The sequence below is a fragment of the Arctopsyche grandis genome, chromosome 1 (genome assembly GCF_051622035.1).
Source record: "Arctopsyche grandis isolate Sample6627 chromosome 1, ASM5162203v2, whole genome shotgun sequence".
NCBI lineage: Eukaryota > Metazoa > Arthropoda > Insecta > Trichoptera > Hydropsychidae > Arctopsyche > Arctopsyche grandis.
The window spans coordinates 7,839,714-7,863,941 of NC_135355.1; the positions used below are offsets into that span (position 1 = coordinate 7,839,714).

A 24,228-nucleotide genomic window follows, 5' to 3' on the forward strand; every position below is an offset into this window, starting at 1 on the left:
AGTGGAAGCGTGTTGGAGAGGCGAGTATTTAATTTCGATAATGAAATATTCATATAAAATATTGCGTATAGTGCTTCCAATCCCGGAAGGTTACTTCAGCACCGGGATTGTGGTGCTGGTAATTTCCGATCCCGGGATATTTAAAGGGCAATTCCTTCGAAGAAAAATCAATGATATTTCGGAAATTCCTATGCATTTTACCATAAATCATTTGACTACTTTTTTTGATGTTTTCAAGTAAATTACTAAATCATTACTAAATTACATTACTAAATCTCAAAGAAACAGCTCAAGAAAGAAAGTAATGTAGCTTTTTTTTGTTCAAAGAAATATACGCCTATTACCTAAGAGCGTTTATACACATTTATTTTGATCTTTCATAGAAATTTAAAATTCATAATTGTAAATTTTGAGGAAAAAAACATTAATTAAAGAAAACCTTAAAAAGCCGGTTGATCGAGCCAAAAATCCGGTTTTCGGTTTTTTGAAAAATGGTCAAAAAGCCGGCTTTTCGGTTTCGGTTTAAACCGACTTGGTAGCCCTACGTTCACACATACCGGCTATGAGCATTTTCAATACAAATTTAGGAAAACTTACACAAGACTTCTACTTCCGGCTTACGAATTCCGACCAAAACCATATCAACTCTATGTTAGTACAAAAATAATACAAAAATATAAATGTTCAGCTAAATATGTTCAGGTCGTGGAAAGAATCGTGGTCACAACATTTTTGACTTTTCTAAGAGGAAAAATTCCCGCTTCCGGTTTATTATATTTAGTGATTTTTTTTTATTTTCATCACATTGATACAACAATTATACTTTAATTTTTACGTGAAGAGCACACATCTTAAAGGGGTCGAAAAAAATAAACAAGAATACACTGCCACTTCTGGTTGACGATGCTCATCAACTTTTATACCTAACTTGGTAAAATTTCAGTTCAATAAATTAAAAAATTTCTTAGAAAAACATAAAAAAACCTTGATTCTCTAAATTAAAAGTACTAATTTCGGTTAAGGAAAAAATAATGGGGGATAATATTAATAATTTCTATTACAAGTAAAACATTTCAGTCCGATTTGATGAGTGGTTTGGGAGATAATTTAATTCAAAAACCTAAAAAGAAAGAGGACACCTATTAGAGGAGATACCATTTTCGGTCAACTTAAAAATTTGAAAAAAAATTAAGGTGTAACGATAAATATTTCAGTAACCAATTCTAAGTTTAAGTTCGATATGACAAACAGTGTTCAAAAATTATCCAAAATAAACTGACACACAATAAACATACAGACACTCACACAGAAACACAGACACACACATTTTTTCTAGATCACGAAAATGTGATCAGTGGTCGATTCTGAGTTCGAATCAATTAAAATATGATTCAAATATCATTGAGGTTGAGCACATTCATACCATTTCGTGGAAACGGCAAGCCGGCGTCGAAACGGGTGGAAGAAACAGGTGGCAAAAAAATGGACTATGACTGTCATTGTTCATTATATAATGTTGTTTTATGTTTTTTTTCCATATTTTTTTTGTAAAAATAATATTTTTAAAGAAATTTCTGCCAGCACCGTAATCCCGGTATTCAGACTAGTTTTTAGTACCGGGATTCAGGGTACGAGATAACACCGGGATCCTGGGATTGGAAGCCTTAATTACGTATTATATCGAGTGTTTGTCTGCTCACGTACGATATATTTCATTTTAATGAAGCGCTCGCATCTTTTGAGACTCTTAGAGTCTTAGCATAAGGACCTTTGCTCTTATGAATTTCGGAGGAGAAAATTGGAGAACACGAAACCTCGATTTTGTCGATTTAAAATACGTATTGTCTGGTCGAAGCGCAACTGTCGCATCCACTCAATATATATATATATATATATATATATATATATATATATATATATATATATATATATATATATATATATATATATATATATATATATATATATATATATATATATATATATATATATATATATATATATATATATATATATATATATATATATATATATATATATATATATATATATATATATATATATATATATATATATATATATATATATATATATATATATATATATATATATATATATATATATATATATATATATAAATATATATATATATATTTATATATATACATATATATATATATATATATATTAATGTATCATCTGCAAACAAATATATTTTACACTTCTTAATTACCTTAACAATATCGTTTATAAATAATAAGGGTCCCAATTTGGACCCTTGCGGCACTCCATGAGGTGTTACAAATTCAGAGGATAACACCTTATCAATTTTTACTATTTGCCGTCTATTATTTAAGTATGATTGAAGCCACTTTAATACTATACCATTTATTCCTAACTTATATAATTTTTGTAATAAAATATTCCTATCTACTGTCTCAAAGGCTCGTTTAAAATCTAGAAAAACTGCTCCAACAACCATGCCAGATTCATCCATCGCCTCCATCCAATCAGAAACCACCAATTGGATAGCGGTTTCTGTTGAATGTTTCACTCTAAATCCAGACTGTTCCACAACCAAACAATAATTTAGGGATCTATTATTAAGGATTTCCTCCAGCATCTTCTCAACAATTGGTATCATATTTATGGGTCACATTCACTCAATATATATATCGAAGAAAGGAACGGCAACAAAATTAAGGTTTCGGGTGTATAGCCCTCTTAATTACTAAATTTATTCATAGCTATCCATATTTTGCTTGGTTACGCGTTTCAGTGGCGAGCGCGGAAAGGAGATTTTCTAAACGGAAGTTAATAAAAACCAGTTTATGATCGATGTGTATATACATACATATTAGGTGGGCTGAAAAGTTCGTAGGCTGACACATAGATAGCGCTACTAGTATTAAATCCATATGATTTTTAGTAAGCCCTAACCTTAAAAAGACACGTGTATAAATTTGACAGCTGTCGTACTATTAGTTAGTGAGTTATAGCATTTTGAGTGAAGCAACTTTTATTAGTTTGAAAAAATGGATAAAAAGGAATTTCGTGTGTTAATAAAGCATTGTTTTTCGGCGAAAAAAAATACTATTGAAGCCAAGGTTTGGCTTGATAAACATTATTCGGACCTTGCACCAGGAAAATCAACCGTTGAGAAGTGGTTTTCTAAGTTTAAACGAGGCGAAATGAGAACCGAGGACGATGCACGCAGTGGACGCCCCAAAGAGGCTGTTACCGACGAAAACATCAAAAAAGTCCACAAAATAATTTTGGATAACCGTAAAGTGAAATTGATTGAGATAGCTGAGACCCTAAAGATATCAAAGGAACGTGTTGGACATATCGTGAATGAATATTTGGGTATGCGAAAGCTCTGTTCAAAGTGGGTGCCGCGCGAGCTCACAATCGACCAAAAACAACAACGAAGTGACTCCAAAGCATGGAAAGACGCAAAAGTCGGCTGGCAAGGTTATGGCATCAGTATTTTGGGATGCGCATGGTATAATATTCATCGACTATCTTAAAAAGGGAAAAACCATAAACAGCGACTTTTACGTAGCGTTATTGGAGCGTTTGAAGGACAAAATCGCGGAAAAACGGCCCCATTTGAAGAAGAAAAAATGCTGTTTCATCAAGACAATGCACCGTGTCACAAATCAATTAAAACGATGGCAAAATTGCATGAATTGGGCTTCGAATTGCTTCTGCATCCACCGTATTCTCCAGATCTGGCCCCCAGCGACTTTTTCCTGTTTTCAGACCTCAAGAGGATGCTCGCTGGACAGAAATTTTGCGCCGATGAAGAGGTAATCGCCGAAACTGAAGCCTATTTTGAGGCTAAAGACAAATCGTACTATAAAAATTGTATGACCGCTATAATCGTTGTATCGCCCTCGAAGGCAACTATATTGAATAATAAAATCAAATTCTAACAAAAAAAAGATTTTTTCTATGCTAGCCTACGAACTTTTCAGCCCAACTGTTACATATATGTATGTTAATGTACAAATATGCGATTTGATGCAACATTTTCGTCCTCGGGTAGATATACTGTGACTTTTGAACTTAGATGACATACTATTCAAACTTATCATAATACCAAACTACAGACATATGTATGTACAATGTTTGAATTTTATTTAACCTTTCCGTTTTAAACGATAATAAAATGTATAGCACGAATAATCGAAAACTACATAATTTGTATATGAATGTCTCATTGAAATGGCACGGTGCGGATACCATTTATCGCAATATTTTTTTTGCGGTTGTATGTTGCACTGCGAACAACATTATTATTTTAGAATCGACCTTTGTATTAAGAAATTGATATAATGTATTATATAAGACAACAAATCTTTTGAATATGATATATTTAATTTTGAGCGTTGCTACTCCAAATTTGGTTAATTTCGAACGCTTTCACACTTCGCAATTCAGCGGTTTTCCTGTAGAACAATAAAACAAATCCGAAGCTTTTAATTTTAAAGCGAACGAATCTTCTGAGGGGGACTCGATATTGCGGACTCTTAACAATGTGTCTCAAGTTTTGCGGATCCCCCGTGATAAAATTTCAGAATTCAACAATTTTCCTCAAATAATATATACAGGTTTTTCATTCCAAATTGAACCTTTTCCATTTTAAGTTGACCCTTTTTTTATTTCAAATTGACCCCTTTGCAATGTTAATTTTAAATGAAAAAGGGTCAATTTAAAATTATATATATATGTATATCATCATCATCATCATCAGATCGATATATATATATATATATATATATATATATATATATATATATATATATCTTCACATGATGTAATTAATACATTTAATTAAGTGGAAAAAATATGAAATTTTCTTTCCGCATCCGCAGTTTCGTCACCTTCCTACACAGGAGGGTAATGAAAATTTCACACCAGTGGAAAATGAGCGTGAATTCGCACGATTAAACAATGCTAACGAACGCTAACAAATTCGTCCTCGACGGGTCAATCGTAGATCGTTGACTGGCGAGAATAGGACAAATTTCATTGTCTGGAAAATTATTCTCAAAACCGACTCTGGACGACGGGAAAGGGGGTTTTGACAGCATCCCGTTCACGTGTTGCACACGTGATTAGGGATTTTCCCACGCACAATCTTGACCTCAAAGTGATGTCAACTCAATGACATTGTAAAGGTTGCCGGAATTGTGTCATTTATTTTGACACCCGTGCGAATATCACTGCAGATATATCTCACAATCGAGATTAAAATTCCCCATTTAGATATTTCTCGGAGAATTTTACACATATACATATGTATGTACATACAAAAATATTATATTATAAACATACATATATATGTACATAGGTGTAATATAGTGACGTTTCACAACCTGTGGTCCGCCGTGACTTATGAAGTTAAATTCTAATTATTACATATATTTAATTATTTTTTTTACGATAGGCATTTCCAGCTTGCACCCCGCGGACCCCCCGGGATCATAGTAATTTATGATTGGGAAAATCTCTCGTTTCATTTATCGTATCAATAGAACGTCCAGATGCATAAATTAACTAAATTTTGGATTATAGATTAAAACTATTGAGGTATTTTTATCTTAATAGCGTTTATTTTTTTATACAATAAATTATTTACTTTTTTTTTACCAAGCCCTCCCACAATATGCTTATAAAATAAAATAATTTATTGCCGTTCCACTTCTTTGGATTTCCATCGTTGTTTTTATCCATCCGAAACTTTCGTATCATTTCAATAGCATTCTTATTTCAAAGGCATTCGACTCCTCTAATTATTTCAGGGCATAAAAGTTTTTTTAAAAACATGTTTTCATAATTAGTTACGAATACTGTAACTTATTTAAATCGACGAACTAACAATTTTAAACTTATTTTATGGAAACGGCTTTTAACGAAATCAAACGTTTCAATGGTACTGACTTAGATATGTACATATGTATGTATGTACCTATGTATGTACATACATATGTATGTATAGAATAATTTCTAAAATATGCTCATTCTTAATCAAAACAAAAATAAAACGTCTTTAAATCCAAAGTTCTACTTTTTTCCCTGATCTAATTCCCTGATAAATTCCCTGATCCCACCCGTGATATTCCTCGCAAATGATAAAACTCATTACTGGATGTGGATGAAGGATGTTGTCTTCAGAGGAATGTAAGCCACATATAAACATAGAAAACTATATCAAACTTCAATAATTAAAGATACAAACAACAAATACACAAGATTTTTAAGAAATGTGGAACCGTCAGCTTCAAATGATTAGGACCATTATTTCATAATACATACATACATACATATGCATTTATGGTAAATAAGTATATTAAAATATTCATGGAAAATATAATCAATTTGAATGTAATTGCGATCGTGACTATATTGAAAATGAAAACAAGTCCGAGATGATATAGAGTTAATATTACTACGAATCGATACAATACCAGTATTCGCGATATCCGCTTGGGAAAATCCGAGAAAATGAACTGATTTGCTAATCTACTAAATCTAAGCGAATGAAGATTTTATTTTAATAACCTATATATGTATAATACATATGTATGTGTCACTTTCGTCATCTCATTCAATAGATGCTTAAGATTACATACACAAGTAACACTAATGTTTTCCAAAGTGGGTTGTTAGGTTTATCGATAAATTTGATACATGCAAATTGAATGATATGGCGGTTAAATTCCAAGGTCGACCATATAATAAACATTATCAATGAAATGGTTATAAAAATGTTTAGCTCTCTGTTACTAGGTGGGGAAAAAAAACGAAAACTGATTACACAAAAATCACACGCCCACAGAACGTGCAATTTAGTATTAGGCTAGGTAATGTGATTAATTTTATACACATAGTGTAGTAATTTCGGATAAGTAATTAAATTTGTTTGAATTAACAAGTTAAATATTAGTAGGGGAACCCAATTTAAAGCTCTAAATATTGTAGTCGCTTTCAAATACATTCATGTACATACATATTAATATGTACGTTTATTTTCATCTTACATGAAATATATAATGGGGCCGTATTGTAAGTAATATTGTTAGTGTCGACGGCCCCAATGAGAGGTATCGCTGAATTATCGTTAAACATTATCTTATATATCTTACAATAAAATAGTGCAGTAGAATGAATGAATTTTTTATTTACACCAACTTGCAGTCAGCAATTATTTTTTACAATTAAGAATGCATACTAATCAATTAGCCGGAACAAAAAAGGTAATCACTGAATTTTTAAATACAATTAGCGTAACTAGATTATTTGGAGTACTTAATCGGCATTTGAAATTGCAAAAAATAATATTCGCAACTATATGGCACAACTCAAAAGATCCGCAAACCATTTTTTGAAAACCAATGCAGTGTAAATACCATGAATCATGAATGTATAGCAAAACAGAGCTAATATTACGCAACTACAAAGCGAAATAATCATGTATTTTACAATTTGGAATTTTAGCTGCAAACTTTGCAGTTAAACGATTTAACAATATTTATAGGTTACAAAAAAGTTTTCAATTTATCTCACGAATACGTAAGAGGTTATACACTTGTATGTGTTTATGTATTTATATATTGTGGACAAATAGTAAAAATCAATCAGAGTAATAACGTTCTTATGAAAACATCTCAAACGAGTATTACGAAACTAACAGCTATAACGTACATATGTACAAGTAATACTGATACGTATTATCAATAAACACGAAGTCATGTCAGATAACGGACAATAATCTATTACGTCAAAACTTTAACTAGTACGTATGTAGGTACGAGTATGTACATATAATACGACAGTTGTCACAAAATTCCAAATGATAACAAAATTTAGTAAAAAAAAATATTTATTAATTAATGACGACGTTTGACCTTTGAATTTGATGAATGAGAACCGGAATTGATTAATAAATATTCACAAATATATTATTCTACATACATCTAGTTATATCAGTATCAGTATAATAAATAAATATGTATACCTACATAGCTGTATAGTATACCATAACGGTTAATAAAAAAATGTCCACTTTCAAATTACGGTAAATGCAAGTATACTTTTTATTTGGGGATGGGAATTTGTTTAAAGCCCTTTTATTTTATGAATATGATCCTTTGCTTTTATTTAAATCAGTTTAGCCGTGACTTTCGGCTCATCCACATCTTACCCGTGCTGTTTATTAAAATTATGCCAAATTATCCTAAACTGACCGCAGCGCAAAAATTCAAAATTTCGGCTTCTAGTTGGATGCAGCAAGACATCAGTGCTCAAATATATCAAGATAAAATCAAATCCTACACCTCCAGAACGAAAAAAAGGTCCAGGAAGACCGAAAAAAACGACAATTGCTGAAGATCGACTTTTGAAGTATTCCTGTCTTCAGAACGCTTCAAAACTGCCGTGGATATCAGATCGGAGTTTATAGCGGCTGGTGGTTTTGAAATAAGTGTAGAAACAACGTGAAATCACTTTCGTGAATGGGGTTTCTTTGCAACAAGACCAGCAAAAAACCTATTGCTCACCAACAAAAATGTGTCTGCAGCGTCTGAAATGGGCCAAAAAATATGACAATTCGACGCTAAGTGATTGGCAGAATGTGATCTTGTCGGATGAGAATAAATTCAATTTATTTGGGTCCGATTAAATGCAGTATGTGAGACGCAGAACAGGGGTACGTCTAAACTCTAAGTGACGCATGCTTTTTGCCAACGGTGAAGCATAATGCAGGATAGATGGTCTGGGAATGTTTCTTTTATTTTTGGATGGGCCAGTTGGCTTTTATTGACGGAACGGTAAACACAGAAGTTTACAAAAATATATTAACAATGAACCAGTTCCCATCTATTGAAATGCATTGCGCGTATGAAATACAGAGCATTTTCCAGGACGATTATGCACCGTGTCATCGCGCTTAAACCGTATGTTTATAATTTTTTAAATACTTTATATCCTAGGTAACATTTTAAATGCAAAAATATTGAAAAGTTTAAATGTAATTATTTTTAGGTGAAAGAATTTATTAAAAAACTGTAATATTAAAATTAAACTGTAATTTTAATATTAAACTGTAGAGTGGCTGGGTAATAGTCTTGACTTAAACCCGATTGAGAACTTATGGGGTATAATGGGGTCAGAAGTGAATAGCAATAAGCCTATTTGTAAATACCAGCTTATACAAACATAAGCAAAAGTGTGGTATAACGAAATTACACGCGATTGTTTAAAAATATTAGTGGAATCGATGGCTTCGAGAATTAGAGAAGAGATACAAAATAAAGGAGGAGTTGCAAAATATTATGTATATATAATTAAAGTTAATTTTTATGGTAAATAGATTTTAAGGGAAAAAAACATTTTTTTTAGATAACAAAATCTTTTCAAAAACCCAGTTTTACAAGAAATTGAATACAAATTTGATTTGCCTCAAATGATATCAAGTAATCAGTAATATATTTATGTAACACTTATTCAAAATTGTAGGATAGAAATTATTTAGATCAAATTAATTTTAAAAAATGTATATTTTTAAGGTGGACACTTTTTTATTGACCGCTACTGTAAGTAGGGATTGCAATTTACCGTCATATTTCATAAACCTACGTTAAACGGTAAATAATTTTTCCTACTACCGGTATACCGGTAATTAAAAAAGTTTTTTGTCGTGGATTAGATAACTGTATGTACATATGTGGTTACTATTCCTAAAAACATTAACCTAGATTGAATTGTTAATAATAAAAAATAAATCTCAGGTGAATAATGTCATATAAATTATTAAAGTGCGTAGATTCTTAACAAAAAAAGTATTTCATAGTTATTTATTTGAATTTTGGACAATTTGAAAATTTCGATCTTAATTGTAACAACCGTCTGATCGCATTTATGAAAATTTCGTTGGTCTGTGTTGCCGTGAATTTATCAATTTGAAATTGCTACATTTAATACTGAAAATAAACAATTTCCAAACATCCTAATACACAAAAATACGCCATTTGTATCGATTTTTAATGTAATATTGTGCAATTAAATGCGTGTATATATGTATACTAAATTCGCGATAAAATCGTTTCCGGTAATTACCGGTAAATTTTAAAATTTAGTGGTATATACCGAATGGCGAAATTTTGACGAATTACCGGTATGCCGGTATTGCAATCCCAAGTATAATTTTATATGAATTGGGATTATATATATCCTCACCAATTTTTTACATGTGTTCGTTTAAAAAATGCTTTTAACGTCGGAAAAATAATCAATCAATTAAAATTATCAATTTCTTACCTCATAATCTTCCTTTTATTTTTCGGGTGCGTTTTATCGGCCGTGACTGGATCTACCACCTTCAGTTTTTCGTGAAGATCTTCGCTGGTCATTGTTTCCATTATGGCATTAGTGAACTCGTTGCTACTGGTTGCTTCAGCATCGTTTTCAGATGTCGTATTGCATTTTGAATCGATATCGAGTTTCTGCTTTTTGGAAACCACTTCGTATTCGTCCCGTTCCGTCACAAGCTTATCAGAATGATCGATGTCAGCAATGAGGACTTTCCAAAGGATAGATTCTATGTAATAGTTAGTACCACCGACTACAATGGGAATTTTATTCTTCGACAATAAATCATCAATCTGAACCACTCCTTTAAGGAAATATAAAAAACAAAAATTCTAAAAACCTCTCACCTAATTCATTTAAAATATAGATAAGATAATATAATAATATGTATGTAGATAAAAAGGATACTATCTTAATAGCTTTATTGCGATAATCAACCACTGTATACGATTGATGAGGTAACAATATATCTAAAAAATGATGTGGTGCTATAGAACGCTCTTTAGCAGTTGCTTTAGCTGTGATGATATCCAATCCTTTGTAAATCTGAAATAAAAATTAACAATAAATATACATGTACATAAAAAATCGACTCGACTTTCAAGCTTGAATGGAAAATCACAATGAATACGTATTTTTTTCTCACAATTTAAATCGAAGCTAATAAATACAAATATGCAAGCGGAGAGCATGCAGTTTTCATAACGTTTAGAGATGACGATGTGAGTCGGAAATTGTCGGTTAGAATTACAGATTGCAATACCGATATACCGGTATACCGGTAAATCGCCATCTGTAATTACCGATAAATTTTAAGGTTTATTTTTGCATAATATTACATTAAAAATCAATGCAAATGGCGTATTGTGGATTAGGTAGTCTGGAATTCCTTTATTTTCAGTATTAAGTTTGGCAATTTCAAATTAATATAATATATTCACTAGCCAACAGACCAACCAAATCGCAATAAATGCAATAATATGGTTATTTCAATTGTGATCAAAACTTTAAATAAATAAATATGATTAGTTAAAAATAAAAAATAAATTAAGTTTATTTGTTATTACGAATTTACTTAAATACTTTTATATAACATTATTCACCTGGGATTTGTTTTTAGTTATTTACGATTCAATCTAGGTTAACATTTTTGGTAAAATTAACCACATACGGTCATTTTAGAAAATAATTAACCGTTTACCAGTTTATGAAATTTTAAGTTAAATTGAAATCCCCAGTAACAATGTCAAAGTTAGTTTTATACAATGACAAAGATTTGTCATGTGTTATGGCTTGTCTGATGATTTGTCATGTGTATGACCCGAAAATAATCAAAACTGAAATTCGAAACATTCTGGAAACATTCGAAACAGCCGGAAATTCCCTAAGATAAAATATGCGCTGAGATGAAATCATAATTTCGACAATTTATGTCAATGCTTTCGGGTAGATATACATACTCAAATAAAACGATGTTAATTCCGCCAACGCCTACGCGTTGCATCCTGCAAAGAAATGCACTGCACGGGAAATCGTGCACTTGGGATTTCGGAGAGTGCATCTCTCTCTTCCTATCCCACTCCACGCTGAGAATGATCAACGACAGTCGTTAACTCGACGAGTGCACCACGGAATATTAACATTATACACGTGCACGAAATATAAACACACGAAAAAATAAATTAAAACAATGAATATTTGCAATGTGGAAGTACGGGAAACTGGTGGGGATGGAGACAACGCGAAACTGAAAACTCGTGTATTCTACATTCGTTAAGCGAATAGATTTGTTTAGCTCGGGGAAGGAATTTAGATTAGTTTATAATGTACCACCAAATTGTCTTACATGGTTATTATAAATGGCAGGTAGTGCATTGACATTATTATTAGTCGTCAACGTTAACGGCCTTAGAAACGGCGATTTTCTATCCGTGTTGGTCCTAACATTGCATATTACTATCTACACTGAATACATACGTACACGTGTACGTGTATATGTTTTACAGTAGACGCATCGGCGTTGCCCAGCAAAGCCATGAAATGATGTGCCAAATTTGGTGACCGAGCAAGCGCACCCTCGATATATCCTCTATTGTAAACGCACCTTCGAAGAATTGCACTATAAACATTGCAAAGTTTATAACGCTATTTTATATCCCACTAAAGTACGGGTAGGAATTTCAACATAAATACAATAGCACTCGCCGATATTTCTCCCCAAGGCAAATATGCGCACGTGCATTTAAGTTTCAAAAGTAAAATAATGTATTCTCGACACTACTGTGTGCTTTATAGTAAGTAAGCCGAGTATTTTTATGGTAGGATACTATTAACATACTTTTTAATTTTTTATATTTATTATTTGATTTTTTCCAGTGTTTTTCAATTTTGTATTTTAAAAAAATATTAGTGGTGAAATTAATATCAGCCAAATATCATCATATCATGTCCCTCCCTTGGGGGGGTGGGGGTGACAAAGGCTCTGGTACAGTAGCTCGGCAGTTCGGGTGTCTGGGTGTCTGTTAACCCTTTGAAGCATAGCGGTCTCAAAAATGCCCCATCGTTTTTTTATCTTTTGCTGCATGGTGGGATGTAATTTATACCACTTCGAAAAATTAAAACTATTTGAAGCACAAAGGTTTATATTATGTCCCATTACTAAAAAAATTCGAGTGACCAACCCATGACTTTATCTATGTATTTTGTGAATATAAGAAGGTTACAAAACAAAATTCGATGTTGAACTGATGACTATGATAGCGATACAAATTGAGCGCAAATGTATGGAAACTTGCACAAAACAAAAGATCTACTTCCGGTTGTCAGATTTTGTTCAAATTTTTTTTATTACTATTTTTTTTTTATTAGTATTATACTCATTGAATATCAAGAAAATAAAAATAATTTTAAAGGTCAAAATAAAATAATGAAATATTGTTTTAAAAAAAAATACTACTTCCGGTTTACAAATTCTGACCAAAACCCTACCAGCTCTAAGTTAGTACATAAAGGATAGAAATATAAATTTTCAGCTTAATACGTTCAGGGGTGCGGACAGAGTAGTGGGCACAACATTTTTGACCTTTCTACGAGGAAAAAAATCCCACTTCCGGTTCATTAAATTAAGTAATTTTTTTTTATTTTTACTTAAAATCACTATTTTTATTATACACATTAAATATCAAGAAGCTTAAAACAATTTAAAAGGTCAAAATAAAATAATGAAATGTGCGATAATATATGCATATAATACATATATGCATATAATATATGCATATTTGTGGCTTCTATTCGCTATAAGAATCTCGTATTTGTATAATGACATTAGTAAAACTTTTTAAGTTTTCTTTAATTGAAAATGTTACTATATTGATAGATAGATAAATGAAAATGTTACGATATTACAAGATTGCATTTTTTTATAAATAATTTCTACATGCGGCATTAAATTGTGAAAAAGTTCTGACTAAAATAAAAAATTGTATTCAGTAAATTGGTAGAATCTGTTATTGTTTTATCAGTATTTTCGGAAGAATATTTAAGTTCTTGGCTCAGCTTCTCAAGATTTTAATACCATCTTAAATACTTAAAGTGACGTGTAGAAGGAAGAGTATAAACGTAGAAAGTGTAAGAGGTGTAGAAGGAAAAAGACAAAAGGTGCAGAAGAAATGACGAAAAGTGAAGAGCGTGTCGATTCGCGCGGCGCGCACACGAACGCAATAAGAAATGTGTACTGTTGGGAGTGCAGTACGTACCAAGTTTCTAGCTGCCCCCGCGCCCCTCCTTCGCCCACTCGAGCATATTCACCGAAAAAATTCTGATATTAGTACCGCGATATATGATCATTATTGGATGTATCGGTGTGCGGGCGAGCTTAATACACGCTTAAATAATATTGATATTTTCATATAATATATGTACATACATTTATGTATGTAATAATATTAAATTTTTCTCAATTTCCTTGGGGGTGCTGCAGTACCTCAATGCGTATGGACGAGCCGCCACTGCATATAATATAACTAGCCAGATTGGATCGCGTATTAACAAACTCATATCTTCATTAACGAACGAAGTGTACACTTGGACTGTAAAATATACATGTTTGCAGCGCAGGGATATGTACATATGTATGTACTTACGTACAAAATAGCGAATATTGTTCCTATCAGTGGTGTGCCGTAAAAATCTCTCTTTTTATCGCACAGCTTTACTTACGTGTGCGCGAGCAGGATACAAGGGGAATCGGTATGACATACATATGTGTCCCCTTGTATCCGGTGACACGACATCTCGTTCACGGATGTTTAGTTCACCGACAACTCATTCACAGCATTTCGTTCACTGACATCTCGTTCACTGACACTTAGTTCACGGACGGTGTGTTCACAACTCGTTCAAGACAGTTCGTTCACGTCTCGCTTTGTATCTATATATATACAATATATATACAAAATATATATATATATATATATATATATATATATATATATATATATATATATATATATATATATATATATATATAAATATATATATATATATATATATATATATATATATATATATATATAAATATATATATATATATATATATGTATATATATATATATATATATATATAAATATATATATATATATATATATATATATATATATAATATACATATATGTATAATATACATACATATTAATACAATATATGCATTGGGATGTAATACAAGCTATGTACCTACATATATACAATATATATATATATATATATATATATATATATATATATATATATATATATATATATATATATATATATATATATATATATATATATACATATATATATATATATATATATATATATATATATATATATATATATATATATATATATATATATATATATATATATATATATATATATATAAATGAATGTCTGTGTGTGTGTCTCGAATAGGCTCCTAAGCCACTGAACCGATTACGATGGAACTTTCAGGATTGGTTATATGCATGTCCGGGAAGATTACTGTGAAAAATAAACGGGAAAAAACGGGAGCAGAAACGAGAAAAACGGGAATGGGTGTCATTGCAACGTTATATGTAATTTCAAATGTTTCAATGCATGCCGGGTTCAGCTAGTTATTACTAAATTACGTTTACAACACTCACAATCTTATGTATATTTTAATAGCTGCTGATCTACTGATCATATTATATTTTACTTTCTTTTTTTTTGTAAGTAATTATAGTATTATATTATTTTAATGTTATGTACAGCATAATAGGAAACATACTCAAAAAACTATTTACAATTATTATAAGACCCGTGTTAACGGAATTAAATTAGATGAAAGTTGATTATAGTTTTTATTTATTATAAGTTAGATAAGAAAATGTTACCTAGGTGTATGTACTAACTTTATATAAAAGAAATAAAAAATATATTTATAATTTATCAAGATAAACAGTGTTAAACTTAAATGTTTTTTATTGAGGTATGGTCTGTATGGTTCTGTATTATGCAGAAACATAAGTGCCTGGAAAGGTGGTGGAATATATGAATTTTTTGTAAAATCATAAAGTTTTCTAAATTAGTGTTTAATTTTAGAAAAATCCGAAAAAAAAAGTTTCGATAACGACCCTCCACCGTTCACTTTTTTATTTTTGTGAACGAAACGTCTGTGAACGAAATATCGGTTATCGAAATGTGTGTGAACTATCTGTGAACCAACGGTCGTGAACAAACTGTTGTGAGCGAGTTGTCGTGAACAAATCGTCAGTGGGCGAGATGTAGTAGTGTAATCGTTGTATAAAAAAAAAATCGGGTGTGACCAACCCATGACTTTATCTATGTATTTGAGGAATATAAGAAGGTTACAAAACAAAATTCGATATTGAACTGATGACTATGATAGCGATACAAATTGAGCGCAAATGTATGGAAACTTGCACAAAACAAAAGTTCTACTTCCGGTTGTCTGATTGTGTTCAAATTTTTTTTATTACTAAAAATCATACTCATTAAATATCAAGAAAATAAAAATAATTTTAAAGGTCAAAATAAAATATTGAAATATTGTTTTAAAAAAAAATAGTACTTCCGGTTTACGAATTCTGACCAAAACCCTACCAGATCTAAGTTAGTACATAAAGGATAGAAATATAAATTTTCAGCTTAATACGTTCAGGGGTGCGGACAGAGTAGTGGGCACAACATTTTTGACCTTTCTACGAGGAAAAAAATCCCACTTCAGGTTCAATTAATTAAGTAATTTTTTTTTATTTTTACTTCAAACCACTATTTTTATTATACACAATAAATATCAAGAAGCTTAAAACAATTTAAAAGGTCAAATTAAAATAATGAAAAAATAATGAAATATTGTTTTAAAAAAAAATACTACTTCCGGTTTACAAATTCTGACCAAAACCCTACCAGCTCTAAGTTAGTACATAAAGGATAGAAATATAAATTTTCAGCTTAATACGTTCAGGGGTGCGGACAGAGTAGTGGGCACAACATTTTTGACCTTTCTACGAGGAAAAAAATCCCACTTCCGGTTTATAAAATATAATAATTTTTTTTATTTTCATCAAATTGATACAAGAATTATACTTAAATTTTTTTGTGACGAACACACATGTTTAAGGGGTCGAAAAAAATAGTGGAAGAAAAATCGAACAAGAGTAAACTGCTACTTCCGGTTGACGGATGCTAACTAAATTTTATAATTAACTTGGTATTAAACTTAAACTTTTAGATATGAAATTTCAGTTCAATAAACCAAAAGGTTTCTGAGAAAAACATAAAAAACTTTGATTCTCTAGAGTAAAAGTACTACTTCCGGTTCAGATAGAAATATTTAAAAAATATGAGGTTAAAAAAATTATTATTTGACAGACACACACACACACACACACACACACACACACACACACACACACACACACACACACATTTTTTCTAGATCATGAAAACGTGATCAGTGATCGATTCTGAGTTCGAATCAGTCAAAATCTCGAGTTCGAATTTTCGCATGATCACAAAACTTCATCTATTGTTACTACGTACATAGATAAAGTAAAAAACAAGGAGATTTCTACGGCACGCCACTGGTACATACATATATAGGTAGTAGTGGCACAGTAAAAGTGCATCGATGAAGTTATTTGCAAGTGGAATTGCATGTAAGATTTGCGCATGCACAATGTGCTATGTAGCTGGTGATGCAATATCCGGCGCGTCTGCGCCGCATCCGTAACCGGACACCGTCTGAGAACCGTCCTCACGACGCCACTACTATTTTGCGCCTTTTCACTACTACGTCTGCTTTTTTTTATTCCACTTTGCGTTTTCCATTCAACAAAAACAATGACCTTATAATTTATACAGTTCTAACTGTGCCGCCACACACACAGAGACGCAAAAATGTCGGCGACAAATTTGCATCGCTCTTTTCCGGGATGATAGATACATACATATGTACATACTTTTCTACAAAAAAAGAAAACCTAGCAGTTTTACCAATTTAAATTTATAATTATTTTTTTCTCATTGGGTTCATTTTCGAATATCTCTGGAGTTATGTATAATACAAGTGCTGCATATTTAGCGAACGTACCATATGTAAATTATTTACTTGTGATTGAACTTTTTTCATTCAATATTTAATCGTGAATTATGTATTATAGTTTTATGTACATTAAACTAAAAAAAAAAGAAAATTGTGAAATATTAGGCCTCTCCTAAATTTGATGTAACCATAATTAAATTAAAAGATAGAAACACTGTGTCTAAGTTGTGCATACATTGGGTGTTGGTGAATCGCTCTTAGAAGTAATTCAATATTTATATACATATGTTACAGTAAGTGTAAAGATCGAATCAGTATACATATACTGACTAGTGAGTGTATGCATCATCGAAATCACTCAGTAACAATATACACGGGAGAAGTAATGAACACGTTTACTAGTAAATTCATACACTACGTATCCGCACGCAGTAAATATTTACGAAAGGAGTAACAAATTGACATTCTTAACAAGTATATAGTCGGTCCATGACAGATTACACTAAAAACTGAAAGAATACGACATTATATCGAAGAATATATTATTAATGAACAAAAAAAATACCTAACCTAAACCTAACCTAACCTAACCTAACCTAACCTAAAATCGTAAATAATACGAATGTACGTAATTATAAAACTTCTACAGTGGATTTAACCTTGTTAACTATTGTCAATTTACTAGCCGCGGGGGCACAGGCGCCGGATTCTGGTATACATATAATTTCGAAAGAGACTTACTATATATGTATGTTTGTTTGTTCGTGACAGTCAATTTAATAAAAAAAAACAAATGAGTATCCAAATAAATTTATATAAAATAAATCTATTCAAATTAATTTAATAAAATGTTAGTTAATTAGATTAGTCATGTTTAAGCGGTTTATATTACAAATACCGAGCGAAGTCGGGTAATACAGCGAGTACACTATAAAGTCAAAAAATAAATGCGATTTAAACACTAAATCGGAGCCGGAGTCGCTCGAATTTTTAACGATTCCGATTACAGCCAAAAAACCACGACTTCGACACCGACTCCAGTCTTGACATACATAATTTTATATATATGTCACAGCGAAATTATATTTCAATTGAAAATATATTTTAAGTGACGTTTCAGTGAAATCATTATCAGTTACATTTTCAGGGTTGGTTTTATTCATTTAATCAGATATGTCACCATTGTATTTGAATATTGATATATGGACATATGTAGGTTCGGATTGAATTTTTTACATAATTCATAAGAAATTTAGTATTGAAAATTTAAAAAAAATAAAATTAAGCATATTAATTTATTAGAATTTCTCGATATTTTGAAACACTTATATGATACGGATCTCGCTTGGAGATGTTAGGATAGCAATTTTGAAGCTGAAGGGGTCTGTTGGGCCTGACGGTGTGCCCCCTGACGTATTAAAGGCATGCTTTAATTCGCTCTTAGAGCCTCTTCAGTTTATTTTTAACATTATTCTGGGTTCTGGTAATTATCCTGAAAAATGGAAATTATCTAGAGTCATTCCCATTCATAAAAGTGGCTCTAAAAATGAGGTTGAAAATTACAGACCTATTGCTATCATCTCGGCTATTCCCAAAATTTTCGATAATACATTTATTTTTTTTTTTTTTTATTTCATACCAGGAAGGCATTACAGGTAAACCCCAATGCGCCTTCCTGGCCAAATTACAAACAATACAGCATTTTTTATTATATACATAAGTCGCTAAATTACGAGACACTGACTTAAACTCGACAATTAACGAGACATCTATGAATTGTACATACATTTTTTTATTGTAATATTTACATTAATCATACTCAAATAGTGGTGATATAGTGGGTAGGAAGGATTTTTAGCCAATTTTTAATCGGGAATCGTTTCAACAATGAAATCAGAGAAAATTGGCAAACTCTGATAGGAAACGATCAACCAGGAGTCACAAATCCTGGTCTGACCAGCAGCATTACAGATATACTCAGAAAAATTCTTTTCAATCGAGGTCAGCTCAAGGGATCGAACTCGGCGCCTCTCAGTGTTAAGCAGAAGCTTAACGACCGAGCCACGCTGCTGGCTCGGTTATATCCTTCACCGTTTGATTCTTTTGCAGTTCAAAAGATTGTTGTGTGATGAGCAGCATGGTTTTTCACCATGTCGTTCCACTACCACTAATCTTGCCTGCTTTTCATATTATACCATGTCTAAAGTTGACGGTGGTCAACAAGTTGATGTAGCCTACTTTGATTTTCGTAAGGCCTTTGATCTTGTTAATAATGACGCTCTTATGATCAGATTAGCTGAAGTGGGCTTTTCTCCACGTCTTCTTAAACTATTTGCTTCTTATCTTAGTGATAGGAAGCAATTTGCTAGATATGGTATTTATGAATCTCCTTCATATTTTACGCGATCTGGTGTAACTCAGCGGTCCACCTTAGGCCCTGAGTGACACCAGATCTTATACTTATTTACTATAGTTATTAATAACCTCCCTAAAGTTCTACGCAATGCTTCATGTCTCTTGTTTGCAGACGACGTTAAATTATTCTTTGCTGTTAAGGATGAGAGGCAAGCCCCTCTCCTTCAAGCGGATATTAACGCTGTTTTAGAGTTCAGTTCCAATTTAAGGCTTGAACTGAATACTAGTAAATGTGCCATTATGAGTTATGGACGTGCGAATTCGCTCTATTGTCACGGATATTCCATTGGATCCGAATTGTTGAAGCGTGTGGAATCTATGGTCGACTTGGGTATCACTTTTGATCCTCAATTCACCTTTCACAACCACATCAAGACAGTCGTTGACGTTTCCTTTCGTCGACTTGGATTTGTCTAGATTATTCTCCAACCCCTTGTCTTCTCGCTTGCTTTTCAACTCGCTTGTTAGAAGTAAGCTAGAGTATAATGCAATTGTGTGGAATCCGCATGAAGCAAACTACTCTCTTATTATCGAAAAAGTGCAAAAAGCATTTCTTCGTTTTCTTTATAAGAAAGAGTATGGGTACTACCCATATCTCTATCCTACTCCTTTCCTTTTGGGCATGCTTGGGTATAATTCCCTTGAACTTCGGAGAAACTTCTCGTTAATTCTTTTCGTTCTCCAGCTATTGCGTGGTAATACGTCATGCCCGTTGTTGCTGGAACAGTTGGGACTTTATGTCCCTAATAATTATGTGCGTGGTAGACATCATCATTTGATGGTTGTACCTGCTGCTCGCACAGTTCTTTTTCGAATGGCTCCTATTGCAAGAGCTATTCGACTTCTCAATGAAATCGTTGCTGCTGTCCCTGAATGTGATATTTTCCACCTTGGGGAGCGTAGATTATCGGATATTATTTTAACATATTTATCTGGTAACCTGCGCTCATCATTACTTTCTTAATTTGAATGTGATGTATGAGTGGAATCTTAATCTACTCTCTTCCATTTGGGTCTCGCTGTGATTTTATTACTTTATCTATGTACGTAGTAACAATAGATGAAGTTTTGTGATCATGCGAAAATTCGAACTCGAGATTTTGACTGATTCGAACTCAGAATCGATCACTGATCACGTTTTCATGATCTAGAAAAAATGTGTGTGTGTGTGTGTGTGTGTGTGTGTGTGTGTGTGTGTGTGTGTGTGTCTGTGTGTGTGTCTGTGTGGGTGTGTATTTTGGGGATATTTTAAACACCGTTAGTCCTATCGAACTGAAACTTAGTATGGGTTACTGAAATTCTTATCGACACGACGTAAATTTTTTTCACCTCGCCTTATAGGTGTCCTCTTTTTTTAAGTTTTTGAATTCAATTATCTCCCAAACCACTAACTGAATCGGACTGAATTTTTTTTAAATATAATACAAATAATAGTTTTTATAACCTCATATTTTTTAAATATTTCTATCTGAACCGGAAGTAGTACTTTTACTCTAGAGAATCGAAGTTTTTTATGTTTTTTTCAGAAACCTTTTGGTTTATTGAACTGAAATTTCATATCTAGAAGTTTAAGTTTAATACCAAGTTAATTATAAAATTTAGTTAGCATCCGTCAACCGGAAGTAGCAGTTTACTCTTGTTCGATTTTTCTTCCACTATTTTTTTCGACCCCTTAAACATGTGTGTTCGTCACAAAAAAATTCAAGTATAATTCTTGTTGCAATTTGATGAAAATGAAAAAAAATTATTAAATTTTATAAACCGGAAGTGGGATTTTTTTCACTTAGAAAGGTTGAAAATGTTGTGCCCACTACTCTGTCCGCACCCCTGATCGTATTAAGCTGAAAATTTATATTTCTATCCGTTATGTGCTAACTTAGAGCTGGTAGGGTTTTGGTCAGAATTCGTAAACCGGAAGTAGTATTTTTTTTAAAAACAATATTTCATTATTTTTTCATTATTTTATTTTGACCTTTAAAATTGTTTTAAGCTTCTTGATATTTAATGTGTATAATAAAAATAGTGATTTTGAGTTAAAATAAAAAAAAATTACTTAATTTAATGAACCGGAAGTGGGATTTTTTTCCTCGTGAAAAGGTCAAAAATGTTGTGCCCACTACTCTGTCCGCACCCCTGAACGTATTAAGCTGAAAATTTATATTTCTATTCTTTTTGTACTAACTTAGAGCTGGTAGGGTTTTGGTCAGAATTCGTAAACCGGAAGTAGTATTTTTCTGAAAAACAATATTTCATTATTTTATTTTGACCTTTTTAATTGTTTTAAGCTTCTTGATATTTAATGTGTATAATAAAAATAGTGATTTTAAGTAAAAATAAAAAAAAAATTACTTAATTTAATGAACCGGAAGTGGGATTTTTTTCCTCGTAGAAAGGTCAAAAATGTTGTGCCCACTACTCTGTCCGCACCCCTGAACGTATTAAGCTGAAAATTTATATTTCTATCCTTTATGTACTAACTTAGAGCTGGAAGGGTTTTGGTCAGAATTTGTAAACCAGAAGTAGTATTTTTTTTTAAAACAATATTTCATTATTTTATTTTGACCTTTAAAATTATTTTTATTTTCTTGATATTTAATGAGTATAATACTGATAGTGATTTTTAGTAATAAAAAAAATTTGAACAAAATCTGATAACCGGAAGTAGATCTTTTGTTTTGTGCAAGTTTCCATACATTTGCGCTCAATTTGTATCGCTATCATAGTCATCAGTTCAATATCGAATTTTGTTTTGTAACCTTCTTATATTCATCAAATACATAGATAAAGTCATGGGTTGGTCACACCCGAATTTTTTTTTATTCATATTTTGTTTTATTTTGTTTTACTTTTTCTTTCTCCTTTGTACATTTTTATATACTATTTTAATTTTGTTCAGTGTAAACAAAGAATGGGATTTATGGATTTTATTTTTGATTTTTACACCTTTGTTATTATTTTTTTTTTCCCTCTCCTGAATGATGTATTATTTTCCCTTTGTTGCTTTTTTTTATTATTATTTTATTTTACCATGTTTTCTGCTTTTGCTTTTTTCCTTTATTTACAGTTTACTTGTTTTTATATCATGTTTTTATATATTTTTCAATTGTAGGCCATTGTGGCGCATTAGGTTCTTCCTGTAATGCTACAATGGTCCAAAACTATTAAATAAATAAATAAATGATAAATCATCATTTCTTTATTTATATAAAAATAAATGTATGGAATGGAAAAGATTATACGATTACTTATTGAAGTTAGCGATTGAGAATCTTAATTTTTCACTAACGGAAAATAATCAAAACAATAAAAAATTAGCATTAATATATTTTTTTATATATTATATATTAATCATGCCGCAAGCATGATTATTATATAATATATAAAAAAATAGGCGCGTATTTTAACTTTATACTATTATACTATTTTGTTACATAGCTTGAGTCTTAACACTTGCGGCAAGAATTAATTTATACGTTACCAAAAATATAAACAGAAGCAAAATTTACTATGGCAATAAACATTGCGTATTTAGGTCTCTTAATATTAGCACAGCACAGACCGGGAACTGCACGTAACCAGTAAATAGGGAAAATATTCTTTATAGTATAGGCGATAACAAATTTAGTGGGTCACGAAGGAGAAATATTAAAATAACCGGGTCGCGGAAAAAATAGTTTGGGAAACGCTGCGTTAAAGAATACTTTAAGTACTTCCTGGTAACGTGCAGTTGCCGATCTGTGCTGTGCTAAAATGAATAGACCATAAGTAGTAAATATACCCACACATTCCATCAAGCTCATCAAAAATACTACGCTGAAATCGCATTCCTGTTTTATGGTGTATTGTAGCACAGAAATGCAATTAA

At 31.5% G+C, this 24,228-nt stretch overlaps 2 protein-coding genes across 2 annotated transcripts in view; both read right to left on the bottom strand.

Annotated features, from left to right (window-relative positions):
• Positions 1–24,228, bottom strand: part of LOC143915365 (cytochrome c oxidase subunit 6B1-like) — a 192,392-nt gene that overhangs the window by 167,808 nt on the left and 356 nt on the right. The gene's annotated exons all lie outside the window — the stretch shown is intronic.
• Positions 1–24,228, bottom strand: part of LOC143915345 (tRNA dimethylallyltransferase-like) — a 168,058-nt gene that overhangs the window by 121,933 nt on the left and 21,897 nt on the right. The window contains exons 2-3 of the mRNA XM_077435961.1: positions 10,786–10,923; positions 10,327–10,670 (exon numbers count right to left, since the gene is read on the bottom strand). Of these exons, the coding sequence (XP_077292087.1) occupies positions 10,327–10,670; positions 10,786–10,923 (482 nt within the window). The remainder of the gene's footprint in view (positions 1–10,326; positions 10,671–10,785; positions 10,924–24,228) is intronic.